Below are 17,145 nucleotides of genomic sequence, written 5' to 3' on the forward strand. Positions count from 1 at the left end.
TTATCATATTAAGAATTTTATTAAAAAAAATATATATATATACCAAAAATAGTTAATCAGTTGTATGAACAAAAAAGAAATTAAATTAACATTAAAATACCATAAAATCTAAGTCTTAATCTCAGCTATGTTAAAAAGTTTAAATTAATTTTAATTTGATAAATTTTTATACTCAGACTTGGTAATAATTATTAATATACATATACATATATACATTAATTTAATGGCTTACATTGTTAGTTTATATCTGTAACTTTATTTATATTTAACATCCTCTATTAAAAAATAAATCTTTTGCTAGAGAGGATAGGAAAGCCTATTTACCTCAGTGCTACGGAATTTAACTTCAGTACTTAACCACTGAAGTATGACACGATATTAATTAAGTTAGGTAATAACAAAAAAACACAATTTACTTTTCAAGTTTGGGCAATACAATAATAATTAACTAATTGATAAAAGTGATATTTTTACCAGAAATCTGTATGCTACTTTAAAAGAATTTTTAATAATCACTACAAGTGAAAATTGAGCTTTAACTTAATTGAAATTTTGTTTTGTATGTAAACTTCCCAGTCATTTCATTTAAAATTATTCAAGTATTTCTAATAAATGTCCCTAGACATGTTTTAACTAAAAATTTGTAAAAAATATTATTTGAAATACTTTTCATTAGCTTAGAAATTGTAAGTTTATTAATTTCTTTGTGGTCTGAAATATATATATATATATATAAATTATTAAAAAATAGTAATAAGAATTTAAATTAAACAAGAAAAAAAAAAAGAGATAAAATTAAAACTTTACAATCAGATATCAAAATATTTAAAAATTCAAAATAGTTATAAAATATGGACTAAGGCATATTTTTGATTTTAAACATTCAGTAGTCGATCCCAACGCCAAATTGTGCCATCATCACATACACAAATTAATATATTTCCATCACGACTAAATGTAGTCTGGCGAATTACAGTATTGCATTTGGGATGGGCCAAAGTAGTTACACGCATTGATGCTTGATCATTAGAATTTAAGTCCCATACATAGATTTTACCAATTGTATTTCCTAACGCTAATATCTTAAAAAAAAAAGTATCATACATTAAAATAAAATAAAATATTATATTTCCCTTCAATACACTAAAAGAGCAAAAGATTTTAAAAGATGTTAATTACAAATGTAATATCAAAATATTATCTTACTTTTTGTGAAAAATCCATAGCAAATCGAATAAACCATACATCACAATCTTTGAAATCATAATACCATATTTGAGATACTGTTGTATCATTTGGTTTTAATTCTGTATCATTTAAGTGACCAGGTTTCCAACAAACCATACAATTTTCACATGACTGAAATACAAATATTATGATGTATTCATCAATAATAGTTATTAAAATAATTTTAAATATTAAATAACTATAGATTACTTTAGATATCACATAGTCTCCAATCCATCGTACACAATCTACATAATTACGATGTATATCTCGGGTTGAAAAAACTGGAAAATGTTCTTTAATAGTATCAAAAGGTCTAGCTGATCTGTTAGGATTAAATGAATATGATAGTTTAATGGCATCTTGAATATAATCTTTTTCTAAGCTCCATAATTTTAGTGAATGATCCATGCCACATGACATAATTTTTGTACCATCAATATTAAAATCCTGTCAGTATTTTTGTTAGATTTATAAAAAATTGATTAAAATTAATATATTAATCAAAGAAAAACTTTTTTATTACAGCTGAAAGCACTTCATCTCTATGACCTTCTGCTCCACCAAATATTACAATACAAACATCACTCTTAATGTTCCATAAGCGTAATGTATGATCTTTAGAAACTGAAAGTAACATATTAGTATCAATTGGATGAAACTGTAACTCATTAATTGCTTGACCATGTCCTAAATCACAATAAAATAAAATAAGTTTTACTTTTTTTTCATTAGATTTCTTTTTTAATTTTACCAATATAATGCCTAATAGATGACAAGTTAGCTGGACTTATAATACGAATAATACCTCGATTACCAGCCATAGCTAATAGAGGTTTGCCATTTTCATCTAAAGACCAAGCACACGTATAAAAAGTTTCATTGGACTGTGATAACAAATTTAAAGAAAATATAGGACTCATTGAAGTTTAAATAACTTAAAAATTATATTATTACAATTTTATAATTATATGATATTCATATTAAATTTAGATACAAAACAAAATTTTAAAGATTTTGCAAAAACTTCATTCAAAATTAAACAACAGAAAACATAATAATATATTACAGTTTCACATCATTATTATTGTATAAGGAAATGCCCAGTATAAAAGTTTTATTCTATAATTCAACGTATTTTATTTAACTACGATCAACACTTCACTATTACTCACTAATATTCCCTTTCAAGTTAAAGATAATAACAAAAATGTATTTTATAGGTCTATCATAATAATTCTATTTATAATTATAAAAATATTATAAACAATAAAATGTTTATGGTCATATTTAACATTTAATATGAATCACACAAAATTTAGATGTTTATTTTTTTAAAGTATTTCGAGTCAATCAAATGCGATTCTTATAAAAATAAATTGAATATTCATTTAAAATATAAAGGATACATCAGGATCTGCATAACTTTGTAGTAAATTAATGCTTCCATCATCTAAACACTGATATATTGATACTCGATTACTTCCAACAGAAGCAAATATTAAAGGCTGATCATCATTTAATAGATGATTGAACTGAACGCCAAATAATGATTGACCATGATCTTCTCTTAAAGCACAGCTATTTAAAATTACATTTTGATATTTAATATATATAAGTAGTTAACCACAATTTAGACTTACGAAAACTTGTATTGTAATTTTACATTTTTAGTATTATTTGAAGGTTTTGATTTTTTTTGTCGACCACGTTTAGCAGGAGTATGACTTCGAGATGTTCGATCAGTTGTTGAACTATCAATACTTGATGCATCGTCCTAAAATTCGTAGATAAATGATGATTTTAATTAATTAGTTAAAATTGTTGAATGTTTGACAGAACTTACAGATTCTATTAAATTTGCATCAGACATTGTATAATAAGAATTAAATTTTATAAAAACGACTTAACTGACGTTATTTTGAACTTATAATAAGTAAAATTAGTTAATTAACTTAAACTAACCAATAAATTTGAAAAGAAACCATTATTTTGAACAACTTGCACCAATGAAAAAATTAATATTATTGATAACATAAGAAACTACTGATAACAATTATCAAATTAATTTTACCATAATTTAAATAATTGTTTTTGCCTTTTAGACCTTAAACACTCCCAATTTTAAATCAGAATTTGGACACATGACTATTGTTCAGTTCTTTTTCAATTGATTTTGCCTAATTATGCGTTACAAGATCACAAATTTAAAATGTTAAAAAAAATATTTTAAATCGCTAAAACGTTGACGTCAACGTTAAATTATGTATAATTTAAGAGGTATAATATTTCAATGTCTCTATTTATAAATAAAAAAACATTTACTCAGTGAAGTATGTGCTATAGAAATTAACTTAAGTTATCGTATGAAAAAAAGTTTATTACCGGAGTTCGACAGAAATAATAGAAGTTTCTTAACATAAATTATTTGAAATATTGAGGGAAATTCATAAAGATTAAATGAGGCTACATAAAATCTTCTGCATACTCTTAGAGATGTAGGGATATTAGTTTGTTGATAAAATTATGTTTTGGAACAAAAATTTCATTTTTGTTTAAAAATAGTAAAATGCTTGAAAGCTTTAAAATGCTTAATGAATAGAACTTGATTTTCCCTATTCTATAATAAAGTATTATTATATCCTATAAAGAAGGAAAAATCTAAATTCTAAATATGATTTCGTACATTTTATTTTTATTGATGTTAAGTAGTTTTACATATTTGTATGTAAATTCTTTAATAGAAAAGTATAAGAGTACTTAATAATTATTATTGAAGAATAATTTAATGTTTAAGTATATTTATATACATAAAAATTTGAAATGACTAAATTATCATTTGAAGTTTATCGTTTATATCATACGAGGCATATTTACGAGAATATTAATAAATATCTCTATTAATAAATTAGCAGTCTTATGAGAAATAATTATTTTTTACCTTTCCTTGAAAACAATTGATTTAGATTTTTTTTATTATCAAATACATATGTAATAAATATTCTTAACAAATTTTAGTTGTATTTATAGAGTTATTGCGTAATCAAATATCTCAACAGAAATTATAAAGAATTACTAAAGATATAACTATGGTTAGGATTTCAGAGTCGACAACGGGAAGTACAGGACTCTTGACTGGGTCTTATTGATGCATCTAATAATATATAGAAGTCTTGTATACTTGTTTTCTTTTCTTTTATTATTTTTTAACTGTAGAGATATTTATGAAGGTTAAAAATTGCCTTTTGGGTAATAGTTAAAAAAAAATAAAATTTGCGCGTAGGTTTTTTCTTTTAATTGTTGTTACTTCATACACACATTCGCCATGTACTGCTGTAGTTCGTCCTTTGCAATAGTCATGCGCACCGCTGACAGTTCGATCCGCCGTACAGCCGCCGTCAACGGACCTCAGTGTTTACATCGGCTCCAGTACACGAATCGCACACGCACGCGGTGCACTTGAACAGGGCACAAGCCGGGTAAAAAACGGCTTTTGCTGTTTACGTGTTTTGATATTTCATCCGCAACGTTTGAACTAGAACGACCAAAAACACAGAAAACTGCATTTCTTCGTTATGCGGCCGTCCGCGGCTTTTGGTAAACCTTTTACATATTTAGCGGCCGTTCCGCCCACCGATCAGCCACAATCTCCGCCGGTGTCAATTGTTACTTCTACGCCACCAACACCGCCGATTCGTACTGTTACAAAACGAAAACCACCGGTACCACCACCAAGAGGTGAACAGACCAGGCTAACAACTGTACAACCTGTCTCAAAAACCGAAAATGTGCCAGTCTCTCAAGCTACAGTAAGTCCTGCGGTGATCTTAGCGTCATGCACGCCGGTAACGTCTGTGACAGCGGTTATGCAGCCTCCCATACATTTACCAGTTACTATAACTAGTAATGCTCCAGAACAAGTACCCTCTGTTTGTACACCATTGGAACCCGAGGAAGATTTAACTGCATCAGCTTTAATAAGTAAGTTTGAAAATAGCTGTGCTGTGACGTCATCGTTGACGGCTTCAATGGCAACAACCGTTACAAAGCAATCTGTTCAAGATCACCGGCCGTCTGAAGTAGATTCTGGTACTTCTACGCTAGCTGAAAGTACTGACGACGATGATGATAATGCAGATGCTAGAGTTGAAGAAGAAGACGACGGAGCGGCAGATATATGGGTGCGAACAATAGATTCACCGATAAAGAATGTTCAACATCCTCAAAAAGTTCGCCATAGTTCAGATAGCGCGATTAAAGCTTTACCGCGAGGGCCATCCCCGTTGGTGGAAAAACGAGGGAGTTTACCATCAGATTCCATCAAAGAGTCAACTGTACTAGACAAGAAGTCATCGCCTCCGTTACCAACAAAAGATCTTGTAAAATCTTCTTTTCGGTCGTCGAACGGTCGCTGTTCTTCACCTGCACTACTAGCTCTCACTAATCAACAATCGTCCAAGAAAATGAGTGCTGCCGAGGCACTTGGTGTAGTTGCTAAACCTTGCCCACGTATAATTCCATCCGTGTTTGATGTGAATAGACGTCAATCTTTAGGAAATTTATCTGAACCAAAATTTAGCAGTACGATTTCCACCCGATCATCTTGGGGGCAACCGTCCGGTGTACAAACAGACGTCGAGTCTACTCAAAGTGAACCGACGTTCGATTTTAGACGTAAAAAATTAACTAAACGATGTTCAAGTGCTGATGGTAGAAATCCTGTACATTTCCACCATCACCATCACCATTACCATACGTTGTCTAGTAGAGTGACGGCCGAACGTGATCCTAACTTTGGTGCCAAACGGGCGTTTATCCAAGAAAAACTTTCCGCTGCTCAATCTAATATTTTGACTCTCCCACGACCTCCTCTTGCCATACAGAATGGAAATGATTGTAAACCTTCCAATCGATCGTCATGTAATTGTGGACAACATCAGGCTACATCTAAGCCAATGGCGATGAATAAACGAACAGTTTCAGCCGAAGAATTGTTACCTCCATCCGAAATAGATGAGTTTATTACCGGTTCAATGGCTTCATCAACAGGTCGCGCTTCTTTTGGGAGGTCGCAACGGGTTACATTTGCTTTAGATCAACCATTTCTAACGTCCAGATCGGTAGGATGTGTACCAGATACAGCAAAAAAACCTATCAAGAGTAACTTAAAGGTTAAAGATACCTCCACAACTACTCCGGTAGAAGTACTATCTAGCAACGTCAATACTAGACTACCTCCTCAGCATCCACATCCTTATGGAATAGCATATCGACTTCCAGTGAATGCTACTGATATTTTGCAGGTTGTACGATAAAATACAATATATATCCCATAGTTTTTATTATTAAAAATAATTTTAAGTTGATTAAAAATTGTTTATAAGTAATTATTTAAAATTAAGTATTTTATTTGAATAGAACAAATAATTTAAAAATCATCATAATTTCTAGTAAAGTAGTATTTTGTGACACGGTAAAGTTTCAGTCTAAAAATAGATCTCAAAAAATCAAACTGATTAGTGTACATTTAAAATGATTCACTAGCCATTTGTTTTATTACAATCGAAAATTTACTGTACATCTATAAGTAAAACAAAGCGTTAAAAGCATTTTTAATATATAACTATTTTTGATACAGGGACAACAATATACTCACAAATTTGTTTAATAAACAAGTAATATTTTTTAATTTGACATCAATTTTTTAAGTTTTTAAGTTTTAAGTTCTATGTCAGGTAATAAAAGTTTATATTGATATTAAAATTTTTCTTAGTGAATTTCATTTAAATATATATATATATTATGTATCCATATTTGACCGTTTCAATATACTACTCTCTTTATAGTATCAGTCATTTGTTTATAATTAAATTTTAATTAATTTTCACACAAAAATCATCTGGTTCGGTTTGTCACTCTATCTACTTAACAAATTGTCTTGAAAACGATTTGGAAGAATAGGTTTTCTTTTGCGAATGTTTTTGAGAATATTTTTTAGATAAAATATATTTTAGTCGATGGAATTAATATCGTGTTACACTTTCTTATTTTTATGTTATGCATAGAGAAAACTATTATCTATTTCTTGTACTTTTCGCTTGCGTAAGTAGAGAATTAATATTGATAATGTAGTTTATGGCAGGAGTAATCTAAGTAAACAGCTGTCCGTAACAAATTTGCTTGCACCCCTATTCCAAAATATAATTCAAAACTTTATACCCTTTTCACTTATTTATACTCATATGGCGTTGTATAATATGAGTAAGTGAATAAATGCGTAAGTAATTCATAACTGATTCGTAACAAAATAGAAAATTTTAAACATAAAAAATATATATTATATAAGACGGCAATCTGTAATAATTTTACATAGTTTTTGAAGTATAACTTCTTTATAGAGGGTCCTAAAAAAATAGATTATCGAGCGTCACTGTCGGCTGTAAAGTATATTTTATAATATAATTTAGCACTGACGTTTCGAAAATTAAAGTAATTTTATTTAAAATATATTAAATAATTTAATTTCAAATAATTTTAATTGTGCATAAAAAATTTTATTGTGAACCACAATAGACGCAATTTTCACGTGATATCTATTAAACGAAAAAAGTCCATCGGCGCGTACTTATAACACGCACTGGTTTTTGTTATATTTTTAGCCATTTAAAAATTCATAGTTTTTATGGTATTTAATTGTTTTTTTAAGGGGTGTAATTCATACACATGTCAGTCATAGGAAAATTTATATTAACCTAATGTATGTTTTATAATTTACATCAAATAATATGAATTTTAATAACTTTTAATTAGAAAATTCAATTCAATTTAAATTTATTTACATTGATGTATGTTTTAATTTTTAAATAAAAAGTTTTAATAAATAAGTAAATATCAACAAATATTTTTGTTTAAAAAATATTATTACTTTTTAATTTTTTTAGATTTAAATCTTTAACTAAAACCAAAATATTATATTTTTATTAATACATATCATATTGGCTGTCATAGCCAGTTAAAAACAATGAAAATATTTCTAATTAAATTTTATTTTATTTAGTAATTTAACGTAATCCAAGTATAAATTTTTTTAAAATAAATTTTTATTTTTTCATGTTTATTATAATACTACAGTAATAAATAATCTCTATTAGATTTTTTTAAGTAAGAACGGAAGGAATAGCCATTATTTTAAGAAAAACGAGTTTGATGATATAGAATTAAATTATTTGCGAATGTATTTGATGTTTTTAAGATTATCAAAACTCTATTTATAACATTTATAATATTTATATCATAACATTTTATTTTATTATATAAATAGAGTGTTCAGTAATTAAGGAAACAGATACCTATTTTCTCATTGTTTGTAACAATTGACCTGTTTGCTTACTTACTAAACACGCTGTATATTGACCTTGTTGACATCCAAAAAGCATACATTTATTTTATCTTTAAAATGTTTTTAAAAAATTATTAAACTCAATATAAAAACAGTAGACAATAGATTTGAATACGTTTAGGAAATAATACGTAAAAAACGATTGTCATTTAGGACACAGCATAGAATTAAATAAAAAACACAATACATTTTGGTCATAGCATATTTGAGAAAAATATAGATGAAATCTGACAGTAATTAAAATCAATATTATAGAAAACGCTTCTATACACATCTCTAGATGATATTTAATTTTTAAGAAAAACTGTTGGATTTTTGAAAAATCAAATCGACTCCTATTATCTTAATTATAATTTAGTAAGTAGTAGTTGATTTGAAATTTTAAAACATATAACATTGATATATATATATATCCTTACAAATTTTATGATAGATAAGTATAACAAGAATAAATACTTAGTGTAGCAATTAAATGTAGTGCGAAATTGATATTCAATAATTTTGTGTTCTAGTTTTTACAGAGAAATAACAAAAAAATGCACAATAATTTGTAATTTGTAATTTTACAATTTATATGATTTAAAAGTTCACTCAAATTTTAAATGCTTGTTAAATATTTGCTTAATTAGAAATAACATTTTTTTTAAATTGCTAATTTTTTTGCTTTGTTTAGCATAAATGACTGATTTTGAAGTGTTAGGAATAGCAATGGAACATCTGCATCGTATAAAAACTAAATTATTAAAACTTATTTAATGTAAAATAAGATTTAAAATAAAATACTTTCTGATGACTTGTATTCTGAGAGTAATCGGTCTCTAAAAACAATTGTCATGTAATTTTTGGTGTTAAATTTTTTTCAATTTGTTTCCAATACACATCGAAGAGTTTTACGAAAAATAATTTTAATCACTGTCAAATTTGAAACCAATAGAAGTATAATTTATTGAAATCAATCAATACTATTCTAAATATTCCTTGATTCTCCACTTTAATTGATTTCTACAATACTTTATCTGTTGATGTTTATATTTAAATGTTATAATAACTTTTATTCTATGTGTGCAACTATATATTTTGACATTTTATTCTATGCACAGAATGATTTGTTCAAGTACATGTACGGGTTGAATGATTTTGTAATAAACTTATTTACTACTATTTTAAATATGATGACAATGTGAAAGGGATGAATAATTTTGAAATAAAGCAAAATATATAAAGAATTGGGAAAAAACGAAAACGGTAGTAATCCTAGAATGCATTCTTGTAAAGATTTATTTCAAATAATGTCAGCTGTGCACTAAAAAAAGGTTGATATATTTTGTTATTTGGCAAGATCACAGAGAACTCTTCTAATATAATATAATATGTTATATTAGACGTTGTAAGATTCACTTTGGGAAAACTTGTTCTTTTGAAATCTTAGTTATTGTTTTAATCTACTTGCATGCTACTAATAAATTCGATTATAGCCTAGTATTTGTGAATTAAGTCCGATTATGATTTTGAATATTGTACATTACATTTTTTCTTATATTATGAGTATTATCGAAATTTTCTAGAAATAATAGGTTTTAATAATAATTAAAATTTAAAATAGGCTATTAACACTAAAAATTAGGTTTATTAATTGATTCCTCAGTAATTAAACATCAAATAAAGAGTACAACTAAATTACTTTATTTTTATTGTTTGTTATTTTCACCTATGGAATTTTAGAGCCCACGTATATATTTTGTATGAGTTATATTTACTATTCTGTATGGAATATTAATTGGGGAAATATCATGCGCATCAAATAGTAATGATGTATAAGCTTATTTAAATATATTTGTATTTATGAGCACATGTGACATTCATTAAATATCATCATTTCCAATAAGACAAGAGTAAATTATAAACTTATTAATTTATTCAATTGGTGTGTTCTAACAACTAGAAGTTAAAATTTATCGATTGAATTAATTTGTTTCGTTTGAACAAATTAATCGGGTTTTAGTTGAACGCGCTAAAAGGGAATTCAACTGGGCACACGACAAGTAGAGTACTCGAACGTCATACTTAAAAAAGAAATTGAATTTTCTAGGCAGCATAAACCAACGCCTATTGAACAAAACATGAACATCCCATTAGCTATAGGAAAATCCTACTTGATCCTTCGATACATTAACAAATTATGTGATAAATAGCCGTTGAACGAATTATCGATAGAATATGGAGAGTCCGTGCACAGTAATTTAATGAAGCACTTTTTGTTAAGGTCATATAAATACACCATTAGAAAGAGGATAATAATCCGGTTAAAATCAATTAAATTTTACGGTTTAACCGTATAAATTTCAATATTTCTACTACTTAAAATGTCTATTTCTCTATATATATATTTTTTGTGTATAATTAGTAATGAAAAATTTATAATCTTTCATGAAATAAATGTAATCTTTAACATAGTTTTAAAACTTTTTGAATGATTGTGATGAATTATTATTTTTGTAGTTTATTGAGATTTGTCGACAAAATAACGAATTTTACTAAGCAAACTTACTTCTTACTCTTTTAAATTATTCTTTTTTTGAGAATCAATTGAATTGCGCCAAACAGAATTTCGTTTTCCAGGATTAAGTAAATCTGGTAAAATGTATAATTAACTTATTCAAACTTCAAAACACACACACCTAAATAAAGTTCAAATAACGAATTGAGTGTCAAAAATTAAAAACAAGTCTAAATAATATTTGTGACGTATTCATTCTATAAGTATTGATCCATAAATTTCTATATGTCAGTATATTTTAAATATGAATGTTAATTTTACACACAAGAAGTGTCATTTTGTCATAAAGTATCAAAAATTCGATCACAACTATGACATTTGTTTGTGATAAAAACTTCCAGTATATATATGTAAAAATTTAAACATTTTTTAAAGAATGGACGATGATTTTTAAATGCTATGTGTAGTTCTATCACAATAATAGTTGTGTTATAGTATCTATGTAGTGTGAGTAGACATAATAATTTTATGTTAATTTATACCATTCATTAATCATTAGTTCGACCTATTTAAAATGTATTAGTTAAAACATGAAACTGTGTTTTTTAATTTAAAAAAATAAGTTCTTAGATTTTAGAACTGTTTTTTGCTCGCCTGTTCAAGAATATAATGAAACAATTTTTTTTCGGGTTTTTCAATTATACTATTATGATATAATATTTAAATAAGATTTTTAGAATAAAAATTAAGAAAACCAAAATTTTTCCAACAAGAAGAATCGAGTAAATTATAATAAAATTATATACATATAAGTTTAGTTGCTAACATTTTTGGATGAAAATCATTCACTTCAAATTTAATAACTTTTGAGTCATTAGCACTTTAAAATTGAAAATTAACTGTATAATTTATAGTGTTATTTTTATATTCAAATAAAACAAAATTTCACACTATTTTTTATTGTTTTAGAGCAAAGGAAATCCGGGTGTGATAAAAACATTACACAAGCCAAAGGTAAGCTACGATTTTTATGTTAAATCATAAAAAGATAGACCATAGCTACCCTCATGTGTTATTCATCCGTCTTCAAATATACAACAATTAAAATTGTACATTTAATTTTAAAGTTTGAACTTAAAACATTTTTAAATAAAATAATTTTAATTTGCATTATTATTATTTGATTATACTATGCATATTTTTAAACTCATTATTTTATTTTTATTTATTTATTGATAATTTAATACAACGTACTTTATGCTTACGATTAAAGAGTGATTAACATTAAAGCGTTGAAATAAAGTTTTAGTACCTTTTTATTTATTTGTTTTAATTGTTAATTTGTTTTTTTTTTTTTGTTAATATATTATCTCTTGGTACATATTAAAATCATTGGCAATCCATAGAAATAGCTTAAATGCATGCTTCATTAATATTTTTAGCAACGTAAACAAGATTATGTGAATTTAAAACAAATATTTCAGTTGTTATATTGTAATCGTAATACTCTTAAGACAAGGATACAATTTTAAATTTATAATAAAAATATCGTAGCCAAACAAAAAAAAAACTAAGCGAAAGCGTTTGTTTTAAATGCGGTTAAGTTCAATAAGATCGATCAGGGGATGAGTTTGAATACGAACACCACAGGAATAAAGTTTTTTTAGTGGATAACGTCATAAATAATAATTGAACGCTCATTTCCTACGACTTTCAGGAAAGTCTACAGAACTCTGAACTTTACAGGATATATTATAATGAAATAGCGGTTTTAGACAAAGCAAGCTATGACCGTGTACACAACGTGAACACTCTATAAATCTATAAAATATATATTAAGGACGTCTGCATAATTAATTGAACACTAGTAATGTAGTAAAACTACTTACACAACACGTTAATGAATAAATATTAAATTTGACCGTTCGAGGCTATTTTAAGGGATCTTTGTGTTTGTTTCTTGTGTCCTTAGTTTGTGCATTCTAAACGCAAATAAAACAATTTAACTTTGTCTTTGATCGTATAGTTTTCTGTCAAATAAATTTAGGTTTTAACTAAAATGACTTAAAGCAATATTAGTTTAAAAATAATTTCATGTTAGATTCAATGAGACATAATATTTCAGTTTAATTCAATTAAAAAAACCAATTTATATCCCAATAAATAAAAAGTAATATCAATATTTTTAAAAAGGCTAATAATAAATACTTAATTATTGTAAATTATTTTACATTTTATTTATAATAATTGATAACATACTGTTTTTTTGTTTCTAATAAATCTTTAAAAGTATTGTTCTTTAAAACAATTAAACTGTTCATATTTATCTATTTAATATGTTAGTTATTCAATATTTCAGAATTATGATAATGATAATTATATTTTAAAACGTTAAAAATTGAATGTAAAACTATAAATCGTCTTAATTTATTTATATAAAAAGTTAAGAATATTTACACAATTCTTGACATGTTAACACATGATTTACACGTTTTCAATTATATTAAAAAAATAATAATTAAGTAAATTATTTTTAACTTTGTGAGTTGTATGAACATAATAATTAAAATAAAATAAAGCTGAAAAATATTTTAAAAGGTTGAAAAAATATGTACTAAAATTTAGATTATTCATATCGGGATACTTTCAATGGCACATTTGATTCGATACAATTAAGTTAAACAAATTTAACTTAAATTTCCTTGAAAGTAGAATTGTAATGTAATTTAAAACCGTTTATTCTTAATTAAACACGACTTTAATATTATTAATATTTTATTTTTTAATAAGGCAATATACAAATTAATAAGTGACAGTTAACTTGAACTTTTTGGCTTAACAGAGATATTTATATTTAATGTAAACTTAATTTTAATGTAATGTCGCTTTTATTCAATATTAATGAGAAATCGCCAACTTAACTTTTTAATTTTTAGATTAACTTTATCAATTAACTTGTTAGATTTTTAAAATGTAGTTTAATTTTAGGATTTATAAAAAATCCTTATTTTGCCCTATCTTAATTTTTATTCGAAATACCATAAGGTGACTTAAAACTGGATATTTAACTACAAGTCAAGAACAAAATAATGTTAGAATGTAAGGTTATGCAAAATATGTATAGTTGATTACATCAAAAGCAATATACTTATAACAGATTGAAAGACCTTTTTTTCCTCTCTAGTAAATTTATTTTAAAAGTTATACTCTTGTATTTTATATTTTGTAGACGTGTCTAAAAATGATATTCGTGAAACTTTCATTATTTTCTTTTTTTTATTAGAAATATATAGTTAACAGTTTATTATAATTTAAATTGCTTCTCTTAGTCTACTTAGGCTGATGAATATTATCGTGGAATCGTCTTTTATGGTATCTTATAATTTTTTACACATCGTACGTTAAGTATTACATTTATAGTGTTTTTTTCACGTTTTTATGTTTAACTATAGTTTAAGTTTCCTTTTTATCATCTTCGCCAAAAGTCTCTTTTTGTTATTTTTCTCGAGTTATGACTTAAACGGCAACTGAGTGGAATTATAAAATCGGGCACCGGACCATTATTTTTTTTAGTAGTGAGATTCAGGCAAAATGCTCAATAAAATACTAGTGTTTTTTGCTCCCCAAAATAGGCAATCGGTTGTCTTTCGAGGCGTATGCAGTTATTACCGTCGGTCCGACAGACACCCAATCGATTGTATGCACCCCTCATCCATGTTGGCACCACTGCGCTACGCCGCTTCATCGGTACCTGCTACGATCGTGTACGTATTCCCGTATTCCCAACCGAAAGGGGCTTTGGAAGTGGTCTCGTCGCGTCATGATGCAGTCCGTCTCTCACACACGCATGTTTCCCCTTCCACATAGTAGCCGCGCGCACAGCCGTCACCACCGCAACCGCCGTACGATTGACGCTGTACCACACCGACACGCGTTTCGGCCGACGGCAGCGCCATCGTTACTGTTGTAGACGTGCCGGTTCCCAAACGTGTAGTGTAGTAGTGTAATTGTTTCAGTGTATTCGTTAGGCCGTGTGCCGCATGAGTTTTTCTTTACTCGATGGTGTGTCGTCGTTGCGTTTGTGCTGTTTCGCGCCTTTTCGCGTGCCGCTTTTATCGCTGCGTTCAACTTATCAGAGTTTAAGCTTTTGACAAAATACATCAATACATCTATTACGGATTACATTCAGATTTTGCTTATCGGATCGAGGTTAGTAGTTATTTTGAAAATTTATAGGGCTGTAATGCCTAGGCGATTGTCTAGAAATCTTGAATAGTATTTACATATCCCGTCAAAAAATACCTGACTGGTTTGTTCCATTCGCAAAAGGCAATATTGAACCTGTTCGAATCCGTTGTATGGACAGTTCAAAGATTTATGTGAAACGACATTTGATGAGATGTCTATGTAGTATGATTTCAGTTATGTTTTCAAGATTTTTCGTCTAGGTATTACAATCATCACAGAATTGTGGCCCTTCAAAATTTCTTGTTAAGAAATTAACAAATTCAAAGTACCATAAGATTCGTTATACAACAAATATATAAACATAAATTGACCACGTCGTTCTTATCAAATGTGATCGATTTTCGCCATTCACTCATATCTGTCTATTATGTAATTTTTAAAAATATTTATGCACTGCATATTTTACACGTTTAGCGTTTTTTAATCAAATATTTCTATCGTAAAAATCACTAATAGAAGCGGTTATCATTTATTGTTTATTTTTACCATATCACTATTATCACCCTTAATGGCATTCATTAGAAACGGTCTCGGAGATGTGTTTGGAGAGGGCGACTACACGGAAGAACTGAAGGTAGTATTTAGATCTGTCTACACGTGACCATAGCTTGTCATAGACCGTTGTAAACTGGTTTTTGGCCATCACTCGACGTGTAGATCGCATCAATGATAATAATATTGTTTTACCTTAGGTTATTGCATGTTACGACTGTTCTAAAAGATAATCAGTTTTTACTCATTATCATATAAATATAACGGCGACAAAAAAAAAAAAATAACAATACCATTACGAAATTCAATTTTTTTACGGCCTTCGTATGTGTTGGATGGTTTGACTTAAACTGCCTTTAAAATCACATAAGCAGTTTACTTATTATTTTAAATGTGTTATTGTTTTTCGCTTCGGCTGCAACCCATAATAAAAATTATACTGTTAAAATATTGTTTTAAAACAATAAATTTGGAGATTTCTCTTTTACCGCGAGTAAAGACATTTTGCCCAAACACTTTCTCAAGACTTATTTCTGCCGTAGTCGGATCAGTGCGTTGTGTTTATTAGTCTAACGAGTTATGAAATATTATGTAATGTTTTAATTATAATTACTGATCAACTTTTTCGTCATAGTTTTCCTTTTTGTGTCTATTTTAACTCGGAGTTGAATAGAGTTATAATGTACTGTATATACAGCAGATTTACCCGACTGTTTGTTGTAATAGCGGCAACAACGACGTAAAACATCACTGAATTCTTCAATGAACATAAATAATTGCATTAAGGACTATAGCTGGTTGTAAAATAATAAACAAATAAACGTAAAGCGTTAATGGTAAGATCGTTTAGTTCATGTTCAACACTATTTACTTACATTGAACAACTATCAAGGAAGTAAGGTATTAATTTTTCCTTCGTGGTGAAAACATTTTAGTTTATTATTTATGGTCCACTATAACTCTATTAGATTAAACACTAAGTACGTTAATGTATAACCGGCAACATTATACGGTTTTCGTTTCATGTCGTCTTCTATTTTTTGAACTTTTATTTTCACACTTGGCACCGAGTAAATAGTGTATTTATCTCACAGTTTCGGCAAAGTCTTGTTATTTATTTTTGCAATAAATGCTAAAATTGTAAAAAGATATATTCGATAGTACATTAGCGTTGTTAAAATATAATCAAAATTTATTCATAAAATCCAAGTTTTTAATTACATAAAGGTTAGTGGATTCAATCTCGTATATTATAAACAGCAAGTTAAAATAAAAATTAGCA

The 17,145-nt window shown here is 27.4% G+C and overlaps 2 protein-coding genes across 2 annotated transcripts in view; one reads left to right on the plus strand and one right to left on the minus strand.

Annotated features, from left to right (window-relative positions):
* Positions 1–623: 623 nt before the first annotated feature.
* Positions 624–3,246, minus strand: LOC126901946 (polycomb protein EED). The gene is made up of 8 exons (XM_050678904.1): positions 3,074–3,246; positions 2,871–3,004; positions 2,637–2,808; positions 1,982–2,114; positions 1,754–1,917; positions 1,438–1,677; positions 1,207–1,359; positions 624–1,082 (listed from the first exon to the last, which is right to left on the minus strand). The coding sequence occupies exons 1-8, from the start codon at positions 3,098–3,100 to the stop codon at positions 876–878; spliced, it is 1,230 nt and encodes a 409-aa protein (XP_050534861.1). The 5' UTR covers positions 3,101–3,246; the 3' UTR covers positions 624–875.
* A 1,408-nt stretch (positions 3,247–4,654) lies between these two features.
* Positions 4,655–17,145, plus strand: part of LOC126901942 (uncharacterized) — a 108,346-nt gene continuing 95,855 nt past the window's right edge. The window contains exons 1-2 of the mRNA XM_050678901.1: positions 4,655–6,530; positions 12,093–12,137. Coding sequence (XP_050534858.1) covers positions 4,803–6,530; positions 12,093–12,137 — 1,773 coding nt within the window. The 5' untranslated portion in view covers positions 4,655–4,802. The remainder of the gene's footprint in view (positions 6,531–12,092; positions 12,138–17,145) is intronic.

Source organism: Daktulosphaira vitifoliae, unplaced genomic scaffold, assembly GCF_025091365.1.
Source record: "Daktulosphaira vitifoliae isolate Bord-2020 unplaced genomic scaffold, ASM2509136v1 Scaffold_3, whole genome shotgun sequence".
NCBI classification, from domain to species: domain Eukaryota; kingdom Metazoa; phylum Arthropoda; class Insecta; order Hemiptera; family Phylloxeridae; genus Daktulosphaira; species Daktulosphaira vitifoliae.

Excerpts from the sequence above, each read along its gene's own strand:
- LOC126901946 (XM_050678904.1), bottom strand. The coding sequence starts at position 3,100 with ATGTCTGATGCAAATTTAATAGAATCT. Across the intron at positions 2,115-2,636 it reads AAAGTTATGCAGATCCTGAT|TCCAATGAAACTTTTTATAC; the intron begins GTATCCTTTATA and ends TTGTTATCACAG. Across the intron at positions 1,678-1,753 it reads GAGATGAAGTGCTTTCAGCT|GATTTTAATATTGATGGTAC; the intron begins GTAATAAAAAAG and ends AAATACTGACAG.